Below are 22,449 nucleotides of genomic sequence, written 5' to 3'. Positions count from 1 at the left end.
GTTTTTGCTATTCTGGGTCTTTTATTTTTCCATATGAATTTCATGATTGCTTTCTCTATTTCTACAAGAAATGCCGTTGGGATTTTGATTGGCATTGCATTAAACCTATAGAGAACTTTTGGTAATATCGCCATTTTGATGATGTTAGTTCTGCCTATCCATGAACAGGGTATATTTTTCCATCTTCTAAGATCTTCTTCTATTTCTCTCTTTAGGGTTCTGTAGTTTTCATTGTATAAGTCTTTCACCTCTTTTCTTAGGTTGATTCACAAGTATTTTATTTTTTTTGAAGATATTTTGAATGGAGTGGTTGTCCTCATTTCCATTTCAGAGGATTTGTCGCTGATATACAGGAATGCCTTTGATTTATGCACGTTGATTTTATATCCTGCCACTTTGCTGAATTCATTTATTAGCTCTAATAGTTTCTTTGTAGACCCTTTTGGGTCTGCTAGGCATAGAATCATGTCACCAACAAATAGTGATAATTTAAGTTCTTCTTTTCCTATTTTTATGCCTTTAATTTCTTTCGTCTGTCTAATTGCTCTGGCCAGTGTTTCGAGAACTATGTTGAACAGAAGTGGAGAGAGAGGGCATCCCTGTCTTGTTCCAGATTTTAGAGGGAATGCCTTCAATTTTTCTCCATTCAGAATGATGCTAGCCTGAGGCTTAGCATAGATTGCTTTTACAATATTGAGGTATGTTCCTGTTATCCCTAGTTTTTCTAGAGTTTTGAACATAAAGGGATGCTGTACTTTGTCGAATGCTTTTTCCGCATCTATCGAGATGATCATATGGTTCTTATTTTTAAGTCTATTGATGTGGTGAATAACATTTATTGATTTCCGTATATTGAACCAGCCTTGCATCCCAGGGATGAATCCTACTTGATCATGGTGCACAATTTTTTTGATATGTTTTTGTATCCGATTCGCCAGAATTTTATTGAGGATTTTTGCACCTAGGTTCATTAGAGATATTGGTCTGTAGTTTTCTTTCTTTGAAGTGTCTTTATCTGGTTTAGGTATCAGGGTGATGTTGGCCTCGTAGAATGAATTTAGAAGTTCTCCCTCTTTTTCTATTTCCTGAAGTAGCTTGAAAAGTATTGGTATTAGTTCCTCTTTAAAGGTTTTGTAAAACTCTGCTGTATACCCATCCGGTCCTGGGCTTTTCTTAGTTGGTAGTCTTTTGATGGTTTCTTCTATTTCCACAAATAATATTGGTCTGTTTAGGTTGTCTATATCCTCCTGACTCAATCTGGGCAGATCATATGACTTAAGAAATTTATCTATGCCTTCCCTATCTTCTAATTTATTGGAGTATAAGGATTCAAAATAGTTTTTGATTATCTTCTGTATTTCTGAAGTGTCTGTTGTGATATTGCCTTTTTCATCCCATATGCTAGTAATTTGAGTTCTCTCTCTTCTTCTCTTCGCTAGCATGGCTAAGGGTCTGTCGATTTTGTTTATTTTTTCAAAGAACCAACTTTTAGTTTTGTCACTTTTTTCAATTGTTTCTTTTGTTTTGATTTCATTAATTTCAGCTCTGATTTTAATTATTTCTTGCCTTCTACTTCTTTTGCTGTTGTTTTGCTCTTCTTATTCAAGGATTTTGAGATGAAGTATGAGATCATTTATTTGTTGTTTTTTTCTTTTTTTAAGGAATGAACTCCAAGCAATGAATTTTCCTCTTAGAACTGCTTTCAATGTGTCCCATAGATTCCGATATGTTGTGTCTGTGTTTTCATTTATCTCTAAGAATTTTTTAATTTCCTCCTTGATGTCTTCTATAACCCATTGATCATTCAGTAACCTATTGTTCATTCTCCAAGTGATGTATGCTTTTTCCTTCCTTCTTTTATCATTGATTTTCAGTTTCATTCCATTATGATCAGATAAGATGCATGGTATTATCTCTACTCCTTTATATTGTCTAAGAGTTGCCCTGTGACATAATATATGATCTATTTTTGAGAAGGATCCATGTGCTGCTGAGAAAAAAGTGTAATTGCTTGATGTTGGGTGGTATATTCTATATATGTCAATTAAATCTAGGTTATTAATAGTGTTATTGAGTTCTATAGTTTCCTTATTCAACTTTTGTTTGGAAGATCTGTCCAGTGGCGAGAGAGGTGTGTTGAAGTCTCCCATGATTATTGTATGGTGGTCTATTAGACTCTTGAACTTGTGAAGAGTTTGTTTGATGAACATAGCTGCACCATTGTTTGGGGCATATATATTTATGATTGTTATGTCTTGTTGGTGTATGGTTCCCTTGAGCAGTATGTAGTGTCCCTCTTTATCCCTTTTGATTAACTTGGGCTTGAAATCTATTTTATTTGATATGAGTATGGACACTCCTGCTTGTTTCCGAAGTCCATATGAGTGATATGATTTTTCCCAACCTTTCACCTTCAGCCTATGTATGTCTTTTCCTATCAAATGCGTCTCCTGTAGGCAGCATATTGTTGGGTCTTGTTTTGTGATCCATTCTACTAGCCTGTGTCTCTTAATTGGTGAGTTTAAGCCATTAACATTTAGGGTTATTATTGAGATATGGGTTGTTCTTCCAGCCATATTTGTTTATTTCTGTTACTAAACATGGTTTGTTTTCCTCTTTGATTATTTTTGCCCCCTTTACTGTCCTACCTCCCACTGTTGGTTTTCATTGTTATTTTCCATTTCCTCTTCCTGTAATGTTTTGCCAAGGATGTTTTTAAGAGATGGTTTTCTAGCTGCAAATTCTTTTAACTTTTGTTTATCGTGGAAGGTTTTAATTTCATCTTCCATCCTGAAGCTTAATTTCGCTGGATACACAATTCTTGGTTGGAACCCATTTTCTTTCAGTGTTTGAAATATGTTATTCTAGGATCTTCTAGCTTTCAGAGTCTGTGTTGAAAGATCAGCTGTTATGCTGATTGGCTTACCCCTAAATGTAATTTGCTTCCTTTCTCTTGTAGCTTTTAAAATTCTCTCCTTATTCTGTATGTTGGGCATCTTCATTATAATGTGTCTAGGTGTGGATCTCTTATGATTTTGCACATTCGGCGTCCTGTAGGCTTCTTGGATTTGGGATTCTGTCTCATTCTTCAAGTCTGGGAAGTTTTCTCTCATTATTTCATTGAATAGATTGCTCCTTCCTTTAGTTTGGAGTTCTGTACCTTCCTTTATCCCAATGACTCTTAAGTTTGGTCTCTTAATGTTATCCCATATTTATTGGATGTTCTGCTCATGGTTTCTTAACAGTCTTGCTGAGCTGTCTATGTTCTTTTCAAGTTGAAATACTTTGTCTTCATTGTCTGATGTTCTATCTTCTAAGTGTTCTACTCTGCTGGTCGTATTCTCCATTGAGTTTTTAAGTTGGTTTATTGCTTCCTGCATTTCTAGGATTTCTGTTTGTTTGTTTTTTATAACCTCTATCTCCCTGTATAGTTGATCCTTTGCTTCCTGGATTTGTTTGTGTAATTCATTGTCGAAGTGATCTTTCATTGTCTGATTTTGCTGTCTAATGTCTTCCTTGATACTCCAGATCATCTGAAGCATGTATATCCTGAATTCTTAATCTGACATTCCATCTGCTGCAGCTGTTACCTCTTCTAAAGTTGAGTTGACCTGCATTGCTTGTGGTCCTTTCTTTCCTTGTCTTTTCATACTGCTTGCGTTTCTTTCTGCTTGGTGAAACTGTTGTGTTTTTGAAATGTTTTTTCCCCTATATATTTATATTGCTCTTGTATAGTTGAAAAGTCTCCCTTGCAGGCGCGGGCGGTGGCTCTGCTCTGCCCTTACTCCAATTGGGGTGACGTGTCTACCACGCCGGTGGGTCTCTGGGCTTATTCTGGGCGCGGGAGGCGGCTCTGCTCTGCCCTTACTCCAATTGGGGTGTCGTGACTACCACGCCGGCAGGTCACTGGGCCTGTTGTGGGCGCGGGCAGCGGTTCTGCTCTGCCCCTACTCCAATTGGGGTGACAAGTGTGCCACGCCGGCAGGCCACCGGGCCTGATCCGCCGGTTGGTTGCAGGTCTAACTACCCTGCAGGCGCAGGCGGCGACTCTGCTCTTTCCCCCCTTCCAATTGGTGTGACTTGTCTACCACACCCGCGGACCGCTGGGCCTGTTCCGGGCGCGGGCGAAGGCTCTGCTCTGCTCCTACTCCAATTGGGGTGACGTGCCTACCACCCTGGCCGGTCGCTGGGCCTGTTCCACCAGTCGGTCGCAGGTCTGCCTACCTTGCGGGCACGGGTGGCGGCTCTACTCTGCCCCTACTCCAAATGGGGTGACGTGTCTGTCGCACCGGCAGGCCACTGGGCCTGTCCCGCTGGTCGGTCGCAGGTCTGCCCACCTCTCGGGCACGGGTGGTGGCTCTGCTCTGCCCCTACTCCAATTGGGGTGTCGTGACTACCATGCCGGCAGGTCGCTAGGCCTGTTCCTGGTGCGGGCGGCGGCTCTGCTCTGCCCCTACTCCAATTGGGGTGACGTGTGTACCACGCCGGCAGGCCGCTGGGCCTGATCCGCCGGTCTGTCGCAGGTCTGCCTACCGTGTAGGCGCGGGCGGCGGTTCTGCCCTGCCCCTCCTACCACGCCCGCGGACCGCTGGGCCTGATCTGCAGGTTGGTCGCAGGTCTGCCCACCCTGCGGGCACGGGTGGCAGTTCCGCTCCGCCCCCACTCCAATTGGGGTCACGTGACCACCACACCGGCGGGGCCTGATCCGGGCGCGGGCGAAGGCTCTGCTCTGCCCCTACTCCAGTTGGGGTGACGTGTATACCACGCTGGCAGGCCACTGGGCCTGACCCGCCAGTCTGTCGCAGGTCTGCTTACCTTGCAGGCGCGGGCGGCGGCTCTGCCCTGCCCCTCCTACCACGCCCGCATACCACTGGGTCGCAGGTCTCCCCACCTTGCGGGCGCGGGTGGCGGCTCTGCTCCGCCCCTTCTCCAATTGGGGTCACGCGACCACCACACCGGCGAGCCGCTGTGCCTGCCTCGGGCGTGGGCGGCGGCCCGGCTCCTCCCCTCTGGCTCGAAGACAAAGCGAGAGAGACTCGGGTGTCTGTGACTCACCCTCCCTACCAGGAGACCAACTGTTTCTGTCGCCGCTGGTATTGATGAAGTTCTCTCATCCGCAGCTTTCTGATGACATCAGATCTCTGCCATGTTGGTATCCTATGCGAATGGCAGCACTTCGTTCCCTTTGCCGGGTGACCAAAGCAACGGGTGAGACCTGACCGGCCCTCACAGGCCCCGTCTCAGTCCTGTTGCCACTGCCCACGAAGGCTCCGTTGGTATTTACCTCCACAGTACTCAGCAGGACCTGGACCGAGAAGCAGTTTCCGCGGGCTCCTTAGCCCCGGGCCAGAGCAGTTCCGGGAGCCGGAACTCAGCCGCTCGGTGCTCGGTGTATGCTCCAATAAGAGCAGGCTCCAAGAAGCAGTCTCTGCGGGTCATCTAGCACTGAGCCTGAGTAATCTGTCTGCAAGCCGCAGGCAAATGGCATCCTGAAATTACCTGTTCTATGGCTGAATGAGCTGCGGTCAGTCGAAAACAGGGATGGTGACGTCAGCTCTCCAAGATGGTGGCCGCTGGCCTCCTCTGTGATCTGACCGGTGTGGAAAACCGAATTGGACCGCTTCCTTCCCCCGTCTCGAACCCAGAATTCAGCACTGAGTACGGTGCTTGCACGGCTGGCAGAAACTGCAGCGCTGTATCCCTGCGCCACTATCTCTTCGTTTCCCAGCGCACGCTGCAGACTCTAGCCGCGGGGCGATTTGCTGAATAAGCAGTGTTACCCTCCGTGAGACAAATCTCTCGCGTTTGAGTCCCCGTAGCCGATCCTCGTGCGATGGAAATCCTTCCTCCAGGTTACGGAGCACCCCACTATTGCTGGAAATTCCTAACAAGATAGCCTTTAGCAGTCCTGACTCGTCATTCTCCCACACAGTGACGCGGCACACAGAGGCAATGCACTCCCCTCGCCGCCATCTTCAGTCAATCCCTAATCATTAATTTGACAGATATTTTTTATTCCTCTGTAATGCCAATATACTACTATAATTACATTTAAATCAATTATATTGTAAATCACAATTCCCAATTAGTTAATAATCTCTATATTTAGTTTTTGTAATTGAATAATTATACAATTCTTGTTTATTATTATGGGAATTTTCTTCTAAAAGAAATGCATATATTTGAATTTTTTCCTTCAGAAAGCTCATAATTCTGTTAAGTAGTTTTGGAAACTTAACTGTAAGTGGACATCTCTGATTACTTTTACTGAACTATATGAAGTCAAAGCAAACTATGCATTTCTGTGGCTTTTGTGCTGTCAGCACTTTATGGAAAGTTATTCAATACCAGTCATGTGAAGAACATACTCTGTTACTAATGCTTCATGTATTTTTAAAGAAATGTATCTCCAAGCTTTTAATGAATAATAACTCACACAACTATTAATTAAATAAAATTTCCCAAAAGTATCATCCATGCAAATTCTTCCTTGACATAATATTTTGGTTGATCCTCTAAGAGGTTGTACCAATACATCTTTTTAGCTTGTAATAGTTTCATAGGCAGCATTTCAGAATCTTCTACTTTTAATTTATAAGGCTTTAATATCAAAAAAGAAAAATGGTGTTCTAGCTGCTGTTGAAATTCTGGGTTTAGACTAAAGCATGCTCTGAGGTGACATGGAAAGTTCAGGGTAGCTCTGCAGTGGCAGGATCTACTCATTATTTAATTAAGCCCTGAAAGCCCTTGGCAGAAACTTGTGGCCTATGTCAGAACCTTTTCTAATCAAGAGGTGCACATCATGGAAAGGTTAAGTCTTACAGGTGTTTTACTGTACAAATATAACTTTGATAGTTTTGAAAATATAGTATAGACATGCCCCAAATCCTAAGATACTTCCTTTCTCCTTGCTGTTCCTTCTCTGCTCTATGATGTCCCTTCAACATCTTGTCTATTTTATTAATTTCACTCTATAAAATTACAGTAGGGTTCATATTACAAATATACACTATTCCTTTGAACCATAGTTGTGACTTATGTTGAGCCCATTTAATTAATATCAAATAGCCTTTTATTATTGGTCTGAATTTACAAAGATGTGTATATCAATGGATATCCAACTTAAGCAATTATTTTGAAATGGGAAAACTTTAAATTTGATAAATAGAAATTGCTTGGTTAAATAGCATGGTCCCAGTTAGTAAGGTTCACAACAAACAGAGAAACTGTAGTCCACATCTTCACATGTACGTTTTAAATTTATTTTCTGTTACAATGGCTAGTCATGATGTCAAATAATATTATGTCGAAAATGACCTAAATAAATACTAACACTCAGGTATAATTCCACACTTTTATTTCAAAACTTTTGCAGACCTGCATCTTGATTTAATCTTCTCAAAGCATGAAATTTACAAGAAACAATAGCTCTAATTTAAGATTTCAAGGAAACTGGTCTCAACACCAATTTCAGGAGTTTTGAGGCAGTTTATCTCCAGAACTTATTCAGTATAAGCTCTGGAGTCAAACAGATTTGTGGCTGGATATTGCCTCTCCCACTTCCAAATATGACCTGTTAAGTTTCATAACCTAAGTCTCAATTCCCTTTTGTGGAAAATAGGCATAATAAGCACCTACTTTATTAGGTAATTGTGAGGTGTAAATGAGATGTGTCATGTAGTGCATGAGGCAGGTGCCTGATTGATAGTGAGTGGTCTAGAAGATGCAAGGCCCTGATACAGTCCCCAGCCTCAGAGAATGTATGTGTACACATGCTGTCTCCTGACTCCATCACTAAGTTTCTATCTCTCAGCTCATTTTGTTCTACATAAAGTGGCTATTCAGAAAAAGGTGACAATAGATGTTGCTATGGAATTGTATGAGACACTTATTTCACTACAAATAATATTGATTTCTATATTTAACCCTACTTTTCATATTGAAGTAAAATATAGATAGATACATAGATAGATAGTGTGTGTGTGTGTGTGTGTGTGTGCGTGCGCGTGCGCGTATGTGTGTGTTTGTGTTTAACTTGATTGAAATAGATCTTTTTTCCCCAGGACACAGAATGGATGAGGAGCTCAGTTGAGGACAATAATTGTAATAATAGTAATAATAATGATAGAGCCAATAATACCCATCGTGGCCACAATAGATGAGGTATGTGACTTCAATAGTAGTACAACAGTTTGGATTCTTTGAATTGTAGGTTGACTCTCATAATAATTTTCTCTGCCTTACTCCAAATTTCCCCAAATTTTCTAATATATATCTTAAAATGTGCATAAAAAGTTAAGTTTACACATTAGAAGTGTTACAAGTTTTCCAATAACACATACAGCCAATACATCCATCAACCTGCTTTAGGAAGAGAAGTTTCAGCTGTTTTTCAAAGTTAATTGCATCTAATGCAATATTTAGTTAAGTTTTTTAAAGAAATTTTCCTCATAAGATTTATATATTTTTTGGTCTAACACTACTTGTCAAACTAGCACAGAGGAATTAGTGATCTAGACACCCACCCATTCACTGCTAGGGTGTCCTCTCTTTCTCCTCTCCTGTCTTTGAGACTGGGGGAGTCAGTCACATGCAGGCACATCTTTTTGGAAAGGGATGAAACAACCTTCTCTTTTTTCCCCCTCAAAGATAATTCAGTGTATCCCAGATATTTGCTATTAGTGCACCTTCCAGATTATTTGCCTGCCAAGCCCTGTTCTTGCCATAGATTATGGGGCTGGCGTGGTAAGATATTATAATGGCCAGTCTAGGTTATAAATCTGGAGTCTGCTGAATACATTAAGTACATAGTGGCATCAAGTAAGTGCTTAGACACACATACACACAGAACCAATAACAGTTTGCTCCATGTATGCAAGTATAGTTAAAAACTGAAGCCAAACTATCATTCACATAGTGAATACAAATACATGTGGTATTTAGGATAATATTAATTCCTCCAGTTAGGTTTGGACAGAGGATGGAAGCAATACAAAATGAGTTTTGGAGTTAAAGCTGAGACTAGGCCATAGGAAGTGTTGTCTGTGGAGCTAAGAGATTTGGATGCTTGTGAAAGGTGTTAACATCTTAAAACAGTTATTATATTAAGAGCTATATTTCATTGGTGTGGAGTTGGGATCTTGATCTGAGCACTGATAATTAGACATAGAGTCTAGAGAAGAAAGCCTTTCTTGGAATTCTTGCCATAGATTCAGTTAATAAAGGCTCATAACCATGAGGATGAAGTGATAGGGGCACATCAAAGTTTACTCAGTAGGATCAGGTGGCTGATCACCTAGGAAGGGAAACAGTCCAGGGGTAGAAGTTGGAAGAGTGAAGATGAGTCACAAATTGTAAATCTGGATGATTAAGAAGAATTGGATGATTTTATTTAAAAAAAGAAAAGAAAAACATAAATCACAGGAAGGATAATAAGTTTAGAGGGAAAAGAAATAATGAGATTATGTTTTGACATATAGTTTTTGAAGGTTAGAAGGCAATTAAGTCATGGGGCTGGAACCTCAAGGAGTGATCAGATGCTAGTGATGTGTGTGTGAATCAGCTAATGACAAGGGCCTCATGTTTAATGATCCTGTGTGTGTGTGTGTGTGTGTGTGTGTGTGTGTGTGTGTGTAAGAATGAGGAAGTAGGTGGTGATGTTTGTATTTGTAGAAAGAGGAAGAAAATAATGTATTGTGGGAACAGAGATGGTATAAGGAGACTGTGAACCTCATTCAAATGTGGCTCATCTATGTAACTGGAAGGAACTTAGAATATGTGATAATCTTTTTCAAAATAATAAGGACTATTAGTTAAAAGAGGGGAAAATTCATTCTATGTTGCTCCAAAAGATAGAAACAGGACCCATGGATGGCATTATTTGAGGAGAAAAATTATAACTAGAGAGATGTTCTAAAATTAGGGATACTCCCAAAGAAAAGTGATTTGCAATACACTATTCTGAGCTTATTATTACTAGAGAAGCTTGCACAGAAACAGGATGACAGCCTGACAGAATCTGCAAGACATTTTATTTTAAAAAAGAAATTAAGATCCTATAGTCAGATTCAGTATAATCCTGTCATTAAGGATTATATCATCTTCACTTATATAAGAGAACTTAGCATCTAAAAGAGCCAGATGTTAGACTAAATGGACTTATATTAATTTCCAGTGGCTTCTATAACTAACAAAAACTTAGTGGCTTAAGAAAAACAGAGATTGCTGGGTATGGTGGCACATGTCTACAGTTCTAGTAACTCGGGAGGCCAAGGCAGGAGGATCACAATTTTAAAGTCAGCTTTTACAACTTAACAAGGCCCAAAGCAACTTAGCAAGACCCTGTCTCAAAATAAAAATAAATAAATAAATAAATAAAAAGGCCTGGGGAATTATCTCAGTGGTCAAGTACCCTAGTTTCAATCCCTAGTACCAAAAGGCAAAAAAAAAAGAGAAAGAGAAAGCAGAAATTTATTCTCTCATAGCATTAGAGACTTGAAGTCTGAAATCAGTTTCACTAAGCTGAAATCAAGAAGTCAGCAAGGTTGTGCTACCTCCAGTTGTTCCTGGGCAACATTTCATGTGGTGTTTGCTTGTTCCAAGTTCTGGTGTCTGCCTTGATCTTACTTTGTAGCCACATTACTCCAACCTCTGCCTTTGTGGTCACATCACTTTTCTTTTTCTCCACCTTTTCTGTGTCTTTCAGGTTCCCCTCTACTTTTATCTTATAAAGGTACCTTCAATTAAATTTAAACCCAACCAGATAATCTACAATAATACATTTACAATCTTAAAATCTTTACTTATACCTGCAAAGATGTTTGCCATGTAAAGTGACATTTATGGGTTCCAGATATTAGGACCTACAGTCTTTTCTAGGGCCTCTTATAACCCTACTAGAAAGTTCTTCACATATCCTGACATGAAACCATACTCTAGGAGGAAGATGCCCATATTTTTATTCATTCTTAAGCAAAATAAGAAAACGAGTTTTAAACAATTATTTTGGCATTTGGCATTACATGTTAGAACCTCACCTCTAGTTCAGGTTTACTATTTTCAAAGACAGGGCAACAGTTTTTTTTTGTTTGTTTGTTTTGTTTTGTTTTTTTGTTTTTTTTAGTGTACCACAAAGTGAAATTAAGCTCTGCTATGCTCATATATGCTTCCATTTTTCCATTCCTTGTAGTGATTCTGCACTCTGCCTCCTCTGTAACAGGCAATTTCATACATCTCAAAGTGAAAAGAGGCGGTACCCACATTAAATAGTATGGCAGCTCACAAGAAGTCGTATCTCACAGAACATTATGGGAAATACTTGAAAATGTTTATTGGCAGGCAGACACTCCAGAGTTGAAAAGATCTGACAAAATTCCTGGGAACCATGGCTTTCTGCTGGTGATTGCTTCTGCTCTTGGTACACAAGCATTAGTTTGTTTTGTTGTTGTTGTTGTTGTTTTATTTTTATCCTTGCCTCCTCACAAACTCTGCTTCCACTGTTAAAACCAAGAGTTTTGTCTGGAGCTTAAGGCAGCTGTTTAGTACTGTATAACAAACAACCATGATTTACGACTAGCATGGTTTTATGTTCATATAAATTTATTATACACAGCACATCATAAGTGCACCCCCAACCTATATTTACAGAGTGCCTTTTCCCCCTCCCAGTGCCATCAGATGTGGTATAAAAACAACATCTCATTAATCCTTGCCAAGCACCTTGTAGATGTTATGATCCAAATTTTATAGATGTGGAACAAGAGGCATACACAGGTTTCTATTCACAAATTTGGAAAACAGATAAATCATGCTCTTATATACTCTGTGCCTGTGAAAAAGAGGTCATGAGAAAGTGGCCTCCTGGGCATGAGAAGAAAGCTGTGACATCAGTAATAAGGACTGGTGGATTCAGACTTGGGAACCTAAAACAAGCAGAGGGGTTGTTTCTTAATTTCAGGATCCCAAAAGGGCCTTCATTTATGTGTTTGTTTGAAGCATAAAAAGGGTGACTATATCTTAGACTCCTGGCTCTATGCAACATGGAGATAAATTTTAAATGAAGAACTCTTGCAAGATGGCTATAACAGTCTTCCAAGAGGACCCCTGATATCTTTTGTGCTGGTCATGTTTAGGTGCAAGTATCAGGTAAAATGATGTAAATAATGTAGAATCCACTTGCAGAGCAAAGGAAATAATTTTTCTTCATTATGTATGGTTCTGGAGTACTGTGTGTTTCTCCTTAATGAGCTAGAAGGGATAATGCAGGGACCTTCCCAAGGGATTGGCATTTTTAATAACTAAAGAGCCTATGAAGTCTGTCTTGTGGTTCGTTACTGAAGGTTTGTCTTATTCTACTTCCTGGCATTTTGTTTGTTTTTGTTATACCACTTAAGCTTAGTTATACTTGAGTTTATTTAGAATACAACAATTTCCTATGTGATTAGATATGGTTTTATAAATATTACTAATTTTTTTAAAATAATTTTTACTGTCACTGAATTTTTGTGTCATGGGTGGTAGGTACTTCAGGAAATACAAAAATAAAAGAGAAAGAACCTCTGCCTCATGAGGTACTGTAGTACGTGTGTGTGTGTGTGTGTGTGTGTGTGTGTCTGTGTGGTTATTTTTGTGTGTGTGTGTTATTTTGTGAGGCAAAACAAGGATGGCAGTTAAAATGTACAGAAATAGCTAATATTTAAGACCAAATTTGTGCAATACTTGGAAATAGATTCAAACAAACTACTATGGATTGTTAAGGGAATAAAAAAAAAATCACAAGAAATCACATCCAAATGGGAGAATGGAAGGTTTTATGCTGAAAGCAACATTTAGAACAGGCTTTGAATCTTTGGGAGAAAGACAACAAGATTACTTTTGGAATTTCCTGGAATATATGTTCCAATAAGCAAATATATTTACTCTCACATTTTTTTCCTAATGCTATATTACATTTGCTTACTCACGTTGTTAGTATTATTTATTCAGTGATAAAACACACCAGCCTTCTGAACGCCCTTGGTGAAACAAACACGAAATACAGTCTCTGCTTTCATGGAAATTATAACATTTGGAGGGAAATAGCACACCAAAAATGTGACCTTGGAACCCATTTTTGTGTGGGGAGTGGGCGCATTCTTACTATTTGTTATTGTTGAGTTCTTGAATGTTTCCAAAGGTTCTGGTACTAAAGATCTGCTTTCAGCCTGTGGCACTACTAGAAGGTGGTGGAGCCTGTAAGAATCGAGGTCTTTTGGAGGAAATTAGGTCTTTAGGGGGCATGTCCTTAAGGAGATATTGGGGTCCCAGTCTCTTCTTGTCTCTCTCTTTTGCTTTATGGCTGCCATGAGGTGAGCAGCTTTGCTTCACCATACTTTCCCCACCATGATGTTCTACCTCAACAAAAGCCCAAAAGCAGTGGGGGGAACTAACATGGACAGAAACCTCTGGATCCATGAGGCAAACAAATTTTTTCTTCTTATAGGTGTTCATTTCAGGTATTTTGACAGAGCAATAAAAAATCCAACTAAAACACTACTCTATGGTCAGCTTCAAGAATATTAAGTAACACAAAACATGGTGAATACAAAATACCAAATGAATAATATAGTTAAATCCATTACTATAGAAATTCAGGAGTAATTTTTTAATAATATTAATTTAATAAAAATACGAATATTTAATTAATTTAATTACCACAGTAAGTAATTTAATTACCCAGTAAGCTGGGTATGGTAGCACACACCTATAATCCCAGTGGCTGAGGAGGCTGAGACAAGAGGTTTGCAAGTTCAAAGCCAGCTTCAGCAATTTAGCAAGACTCTGTCTCAAAATAAAAAATAAAAAGGGCTGATGGGGCTGGGTTGTGGCTGAGCGGTAGAGTGCTTGCCTAGTGCGGGTGAGGCACTGGGTTGGATCCTTGACACCAAATAAAAATAAAAATAAAGATACTTTGCCTATATATATATATATATATATATATATATATATATATATTTTTTTTTTTTTTTTAAGGGCTGGGGATGTGGGTCAATGATTAAGCGCCCCTGGGTTCAATCCCCAGTACCAAAATAAAAAAATTAAAAATGAAAGAAAAGACAATATGATAAAAAGGCAGTTTCTGCCTTCTTTGGGGAGTTTATAACTTAGGACTAGGAAACATGCTATAAATAAATAAATTCCCAGAAAAATTAACAAGTATAGGGATAATTAGAAGAACAGGCTGATAAGGGACACATTCTGATGAAAAGAGGAATACCATAACATGTTTTCCTTTTAATTTCACATTTTTTTATTACCCTCAACTCCTAAAAGTGGCTAAGTAATGCTAGTAATGATAATAGAATACATAAAGATATGAGTTCATTTTTTTCTCTCATAGAAATTAATTTTTATTCATTTGAATAGTTCTCTTTTCCAAGATGAACACACCTCCTGTATGGCCTCTAATTTTCAATGTTCTGTAGAAATTCTACTGATGAATTAAGAATGACTCCATTCCTTAGCTCATGCCAGTCACATTCTACACCTTCCTATCTCCTGCCTGTCTATTGATTTATGCTTTTGTTTCATCTGCACTTCTCCAGCTGACCAGCCTTAACCACTGGATATCAGGGAGGGACTGTGGTTGTGGTGGGGGTATGCACACGTGTGTCCCCCTTCTTGTAACTAACATGAAACTTTGTATATCACAGGTGCTCAATAAATGTTTGTGAAAAAAGTTGATTTTTTTCTTTTTGATTCAACTGCTTAATACTTAGAAGCATGTGGTGCTAATATTTAAGATGGATTGGTTCATTCTATTCAAGTACCACATAACCATTCACACACCATTGAGTTTAGTACTATTAAAGGGCAATTTCCCTTCTGGGAATTATGCCCATTGCAGACAAATTTTACATACCTCGTCTTTTTTATCATCACTAGGCAGGTAAAGAGATTAAAATGAAAGGTTTTTTCAAGTGTGCAGTTGTACACAAACTTCATTTGGAAATGCTTCTGTATTCTAAGGAAAAATATAGAGCTACTCTTATTGCACATGCCCCCATCCAGAACTACCCAGGAATCATGTGGCGATTTAAAGACAAAAATATTGACATTCAATTTCTATACCAAATTATCTACCTGAATGACTGGGGAAGACTACCTCATTCTTCCTTTTAGTTTCAGTATAACTGAGTTTGATTCTGGCTCAGGCAATCCAACTAATGTTAACTGGTCATTTAACATTCATAGCACTTGGTCCTTGTTTAATATTTTGATATTGGCCCTAAGTTCTCATCTGTTATAAATTTCTACAATTCTAAATGTTAAAATGAATAGGAAGGGATTTTTCAAACTATAAAATTTTAATTAAATATTAAACATTAAAGATTTTAAAACTTGCTATGAATAGAAATTAGAGATTAGAACAGGGAAATAAATTTTATTTCCACAAAAGTGCTCCACAGAGTTTTAAGGTTCAAAGACAACTTTCTGTAAGTTCATCAAGATGTAGTTCTAGGAAATACTATCAACTTACGTCTGTTTAATGCATCTATTCTTAGTGTTTAAATCATCAACAGCCAGAATGAAGCCTAAAGATACATAGTGCATTCTGTCTGATTCACACCCCAATTCAACAATTTACTAGATTAGTTTTCTGTAGCAAGTGACTTGTATTCCTTCAGACTCAGTTTCCTTATGTTTAAGCTTCAAAGAGTCATGGCAAGGATTAAATGAGTTAATACACATAAAGTATTTTGATTCAGGCTGGCATGTGTAAATAGTCAGAAATGTTAATTTTATTATTCAACATAAATATCTTCCAAGGTATTCCCACACCGGTAAAAATAGCATAAAATTAGTATTAGGTATGTCGGGTATGCACATACATAATTCTTTAACAAGTTCTTTTAACAATTAATCAAGGAGCAGCACAACCTAGGTTGGTGGCCTGCTGGTCTTTTGGGTCAGTAAGCCTGTGCTTCCCAAGGGAAAATGATCTGTGGTTTTGCAGTAGAGCTGTCCAATATGCTTTCACAGCAAATGAAAAAAATGAAAAGTTGAGTAATTGCCTCAATGTTTGAAAGTGTCTAAAGTGTAACTATGTATGGAATTGAATGCTTTTAAAAATTCACTCTTTTTCAAACAAATATCAGGTACAGATTTGCTTATTTGCTGATTTCATGTTGCACTAATACTTAGTAACGTGTTGTTATGTGATGGAAGAAAGCCCAGCTGACAAGACCTCCAGAGCACATTTACCTTTTCCCTTTTATGCCAGGTCTGATTAATGCTCTATCTCACTGGACTAAATGCTTTGGGGGAAGATCATTCAAATATATACTCAATTCTCTTATTAGTTTAAGAGATGCAGGATTTATAATAGTCATGCTGTTCCCACATAGTGATATTTAAATTATCGTTTGTGTGCTGCTTAAGGCATTTCAATTGGTTTTGGACTACTGAATGGAATGATGTAAAATTAAAGTTTGAAATTACCCCTAGAAGCCTACAATTAGCAGGCATCCACAAGAAAACTAGGCAACAAGAGTAAATCATTATTTTCCATGAATAAATTTACTTTTCTTAATTTCATGCCATAAAAGCACATAAATAAGTTAAATACCTTAGTCCCAATTTGTATCTATGATTATCAATGATGATTTAGAACATGCTTAACCAATTTGAATTTTTTAAAAGTGCTGACATAAATCAAAAGAAGGCTGTTGGTCATCCTTAATGATTTTTACAGAGAATTTCCCGTATTATTCTATATATTGAAAATGTGGACAAAATCAAGGTAACATTTTCCCTTAGATCATATAATACAAACTTCTTTATCTGTTTGGTATAATTGGTAATCCTTCTTGCCTAAAGCTTGCTTATAAATTCATAATAATTTTAGGTTCCCACCATCTTTTCCTTGTAGATCTTAAAGTCTCCAGAGAGAAGTGTGATATTCTAAAATATCCTACACAGTTAAACTGTTATCATAAAATACTATGAAATCGACTCTATGTTTGAGCATTCTCTGATCCATCTTATTTGTGGAAGGAATAAAGAGACAGAGGTGATGAAGAGGGGTAAAGAAAACAGAAAGAATTGGAATAAATTAATAAAAAGCTTCATATGAGAAATTCAGTTAGGACTCATTTGATGGGAAATGCATCTTAGCTCATCTTTACTGAAAATTCCAGGGATCCTGGGCCACATGTATCCAGTCTTTTTTTCTGCATCCAATTGTCTTCACCTACATAGAGTTAGAATAAGCCTGTGAGCTTCATCAAAACAGAGAACTCATCTTATTTATCTTTGTGTCCCTTGATCTTAGCACAATGCCTGGCACATAGTGGGTACTCAGCCTCAAACTGTTGGCTGATCTTGTGATGTCTTCTTCAAGGAAGTCTTCTTTGGTCTTCCATCTTGCAGTACAAGAGCAAGTATCTATATTTTTATGTGTTGAGGGGTGGCTATTTTCATTAATAAATTATAATACCATAATAGTAACACATTTAGCTAGCCCAGAGACTTTATGTAACTCTGTATCCTCACTGGCATAAGTTGTTAACAATTATTTCTCCCAGTGAACAGAAACAGAATGAAGCATTCACTTTGGCAGTATCTGACATCCTCTCTCTGTACTGTCTTCCATTTCCATGTTATTACTTTTCTGCCTGAGTGTCTCCATCTAATGCTCTATCCCCCTGCTTATTAAGAGGAAATTATTTTTCTCCTCATTAATTGATCCTTAAATGTAAATTGGCTTGCACAGGTATTTGCAGTTTAATCCTTTAGTCTTTATAAAGAATGAAAATCTTATATTCCTGTAATAGAGATTTTTGGTTAAGGAAATGCAAAAGATTGACAGAAAGACTAAAAAAATACTTTATATTTGGTGTTGTTTAGGGTGATGAGTTTTGTGCTTGCATGAATCACATTTATCATAAAGATAATTAAGCAAATATTGTGTCTCCCCTACCATCTCAATCTCCATAAACACTATCTAGAACCCCTTCAGCACAGTGAAATAAAGTCTGCAGGCATGGGTATGAACATTGAGCAGGTTCCATTGCTATACCTATTTGTACTCTCTCTGTTGAGAATAATTGTACAAGATTCTCTTTTTATGGAATATTATATAGTCTCAAAATTGTCTTAAGGAAAATAGTACTAACGTGCAGAGGAGAGAAAAGTATTTTAATCGAGGTCATAAGGCTAGTATTTGCAAAACAACCAGAAATTGAATCCAGCTCAGTGGGATTTCAAACTCATTTTTCCCCCCAGTACAACTCTCATCAAAATACAGTATCACTACAAATCAGAGCCTTACAGTAACACTCTTCTAATCAATGGAGATGATGGCTGATGGCTGGTGTGGCTTTATCAGTCAGGGACCCAGGAAGAAAAAAGGAAATACCTAACAGGGTAATAATTTAAGAGAATTTAATAGCAGTGGTTTCAGAGTGTGAAGGATACCCTGGTATTAATAATGACCTACAGGCCTGAATTGTGAGCCTCAATGGAATTTGAGAAGAAGGGTGAAGAGGAGGAAAGGGGAGGAAGAGAAAGCAGAGGATAATTGAGAGCTACTTGATAGATCTGGGCTTCTTGTACTAGCAACACAACTATAATACAGCAATCCCAGGAGTGGGGTGGGGTGAGGTCATTGTCTTGCTAATCTTGCCATTGGCCAAATCCACCTAGAAACCAGAAGGCAAGAAGCCTAACAAATACCATGTCCATCAGCCCCTCAGGACACAGGAGGGTGGACAGGGACCTTGGTAAGTCCAGAAATTGTTAACAATGTACCTTTCTACTCCTTTCCTCAGCCTCAATGTCCCATTCTCCCTGACAGAAGAAATGAAATAAAAATTGGCGAGATTCAAGAAACAACAAAAATCCAACAATAGATTTTTTTAAAAAAATCCATGGCTACAAAAACTATAAAAAATGTCTTAGTGTACTTTCTTCCTAAGAAGTCTTAAAAATTAGCATTTATTCTAGTTTTACTGCATGGCAGATGAAGTAAGTTTGAAATATTGGTTAAGACCTTTCTTCATATACGTACATTTGCTTTGAGGTGGTTTCAGAAAGTCTTTTGGTAGGGTGTCCAGCTAATTGAGATACAGCTTACACATAGAAAATTTAAAATTTTTTTTATATGGAATTCCATCAGTGTTTACAAGCACATACAGTCTTCTAACCAGCTCCACAATCAAGATATGGAATCTCACTGCAAGAAGTTCTCAAGCTTTTTTGAAAACTTTAGTACAACTTAACTCTTGTTGGTTCTCTTTTTACTCTTATTTATTTATTTATCTTTGAATGTGGGTCTGACTACATTGCCCAGGTTAATTTTGAACATCTGAGTTCAAGCAATCCTTCTGCCTCACCCTCCCTGGGAGTTGGGACTGCAGGCATATGCTGCTGCAACTGGCTTTGTTTCTTCTGTTTTGAATAAAAAAATTTGTGATGGCAACCAGCCGTGTGATGTACATACTACAAGTTTTCCTGTAATATATCTGTTCATTTGTCTCATCGCTCTTATGAGTAAACTACCAATGTTGCTTGTTAACTCATGTGATATGTATTTGATTGAACAATGGTCCATAACAAGCTGCACACTGAAATCACCTGGAACCACCAAATGACCCAATGTCCAGGTGGCTCCTCATGACATCAGGCATTCCAGATTGATTCCAGTGAATGATAAGCTAAGTCTTTCTAAATTATTCTACTGTTCAGTCAAGGTTGAGACCCCATGAATTAGAAGAAATTTTCTTAATTCTTGATGCAAAGTAAAATCCCCCGAATAATGTTTAAAGAACACTGATGTCTTCCCCCAGGCCGACTTACATAGCATGTTCATAAAAGTTGACTTAGAGAAAGTATAATCTGGACCCCTAAGATCTCTGAATGGTTGGGCTCCATTTAATCAAGGTTTTATTATTGTTTGGGGTATGTGATAGTGCTCAATAAATGCTAGATGGATGTCCTAATCCCACAGTGGAGTCAAGGAAAATAAAATATGCTCCCTCTTGGAAATAAACTCTTGGCATATTTGAAATAATTATTTTGGCAAGCTAACACTTTCTGAAAACTGTCCTCTAGGTAATTTATTTCAAATGCTAAGTCTCATATTTTGGGAAAATACTATATTTCAACTATATACTTTCACCATAATATTAGGCCCATATATATAGTATAACACTTTCATAATTCTCTCTGAGGAAATAGACAGGAAACAAGATTAAGAGACTGAGGGTACGATTTAAATCAGCCTACCACCTGAAGTATAAATGATGCTATTATACCTCTGAGCTGAGAGAATACCTCTACTTTGTAAAATAGAGCAATGGTACTTTCCTGTTTTATAATGGCAAACTGTATGCACCAAGGACACCACCTTGTACAGTGTCCTGATCAGAAATGAACCAAGTGTCTAATGAAACAAATATAAAACTAGCATGATACTTACATATGATATTTTTTTCAGATCTCAGGATCTTCTAACTAAAATAACAAAAGTCTTTTTTTACAGCATAAAGCTAATGATGATCTATCATGGCACAAAGGCTTATTAAACAAACCTCTCAAATTTTATTATTATGAAATATTAACCAACATGATGCATGTTTCAATGTATACTTAAAGCTGCAAGGTTTGGGGTATAATATCTCAAAGGTTGGCTACTACAACAAATAGCATTCTTTATATGATCAGTGTTCTTCATTTAAAATAGAAAATACAGTGCTTATTTAATTTGACCTTCCAATTTATTCAGTTGTTTTGCTCTTTTTTTTTTTCCTCTTCAGGACCACCTCAGAAAATAGTGTCACCTAAACAAGAACATGAAGACCGAAAACACGACAAAGTTACAGATAAAGGAAGTGAAAGTGGGACTTCCTGTAATGAGCTCTCCACTTCCAGCTGTGACAGCCACTCGGAGGCCAGCACTCCCCAGGACAACCCGCCCAATGCCCAGCAGGCTACAGCTCACCAACCTAACACCTTAACATTGGATCGTCCCTCCAAAAAAGCCCCTGTGCAATGGATGCCCCCACCAGATAAACGCAGAAACAGTGAACTCTTTCAGACACTCATCAGCAAGTCCCGAGAAACAAATCTTTCCAAAAAGAAAGTCTGTGAGAAGCTAAGTGTGGAAGAAGAAATGAAAAAGTGTATTCAGGATTTTAAAAAAATCCACATTCCAGATTATTTCCCAGAGCGCAAACGCCAATGGCAATCTGAACTCTTGCAGAAGTATGGGTTATAGTGATGATCACATCCCTTGGATATTTCGATGACATTTGATGTTTACTAGTGTTGCCACCTGACTGATGGTCAGTGTGATTCTTGCTGCTCTTCCTTATTGTGAACAGTGGATGTGGGACAGTATTTTTTTTTCCTTTTTTTTTTTTTGGTGGTTGTTATTTTTAGAAACAATTCAAAAAATTAATCCAATAAAAGTTGTGTCAAAATGGTGTTATCTATCAGATTCAAATCGTGTTGCAAGAATGAAAGTAAAATGTGCATGATCAAGAAGCTTAGAATCTTGATTTTTGAACTGTGGTCAACTGGACATGCTTGTCATTTTGTAACTTACCAAAAACAAATCATCATATCACACCAACTGAAATGACAATATAGATGAAGCAACATCAATTAAAATTTCAGAGGATGGTTTTAATATCCAAATCTAAAACTGTTTAAATGTCAGTGCAATAAAACAAGTATTATTTTTTTGCATGAGCACAATGTTACAAATACATTACAAGAAATAGGGAAGATCTGTTTGTTGCTTGGAAAGAAAAAAGAATTATAAAAAATTAAGCAAAAAAAAATGTTTCAGGCAAAGCCTATAAATGTAAGCTGTCTAGGAGATTGAGCTTTCTTTGTTCTGGATATGTGTTTTGTTTTTGTTTTTGTTTTTTAATGTGTATGTGTATGGTATTTCTGTATGTTAAGATGGTGTAAATATGTCTTATACTATTGTGTTACTACATTGACATTCATCTATTAATGCTAGTCATGATGATTTCTGTGAAACAAGTATTTTACATCAGGCTGTAAAAATTGATATAATGATGGTCTGAAAGAGCCTATTATCATGTTATTCAAAATAATTGAGGGAAATTGTAAAGAGCTTTATGTATTTATTTAAAAAAAGGAAAATGTATTAGAATTCCTTGATTTCTATTGTCTCTTCTTTTAAAAATATTCAATTGTTTGTCTTCAACTTTTCTTTAAAACTCCATGTTGAAAGGTCTGCTCAGACTTAATGTTGACAATTGTAAACATAATTCAAAATGAAGCTAGAGTTTAGATTCAGATAGGTTTGGTATTGATTAATAATCCCTTAGCCATGACAGAAAAAGACCTCATCTAAGAATACACTAAAATTTTATTTTAGCTGACAACCAGATTGGAAAACTCTCCAAAAAAATTGGGATGTTACCTCCTACAAAT

General features: G+C 37.8%; 1 protein-coding gene across 1 annotated transcript in view; it reads left to right on the top strand.

The window, feature by feature from the left end:
* The window catches only part of Kctd8 (potassium channel tetramerization domain containing 8), a 249,851-nt gene extending 227,741 nt beyond the window's left edge, over positions 1 to 22,110 (top strand). The window contains exon 2 of the mRNA XM_027939576.2: positions 20,796 to 22,110. Within this exon, the coding sequence (XP_027795377.2) occupies positions 20,796 to 21,256 (461 nt within the window). The 3' untranslated portion in view covers positions 21,257 to 22,110. The remainder of the gene's footprint in view (positions 1 to 20,795) is intronic.
* The last annotated feature ends 339 nt before the right edge of the window (positions 22,111 to 22,449 follow it).

This window comes from Marmota flaviventris, chromosome 7 (genome assembly GCF_047511675.1).
Source record: "Marmota flaviventris isolate mMarFla1 chromosome 7, mMarFla1.hap1, whole genome shotgun sequence".
Lineage (NCBI taxonomy): Eukaryota > Metazoa > Chordata > Mammalia > Rodentia > Sciuridae > Marmota > Marmota flaviventris.
This window is presented reverse-complemented; position numbering and strand designations above follow the sequence as displayed.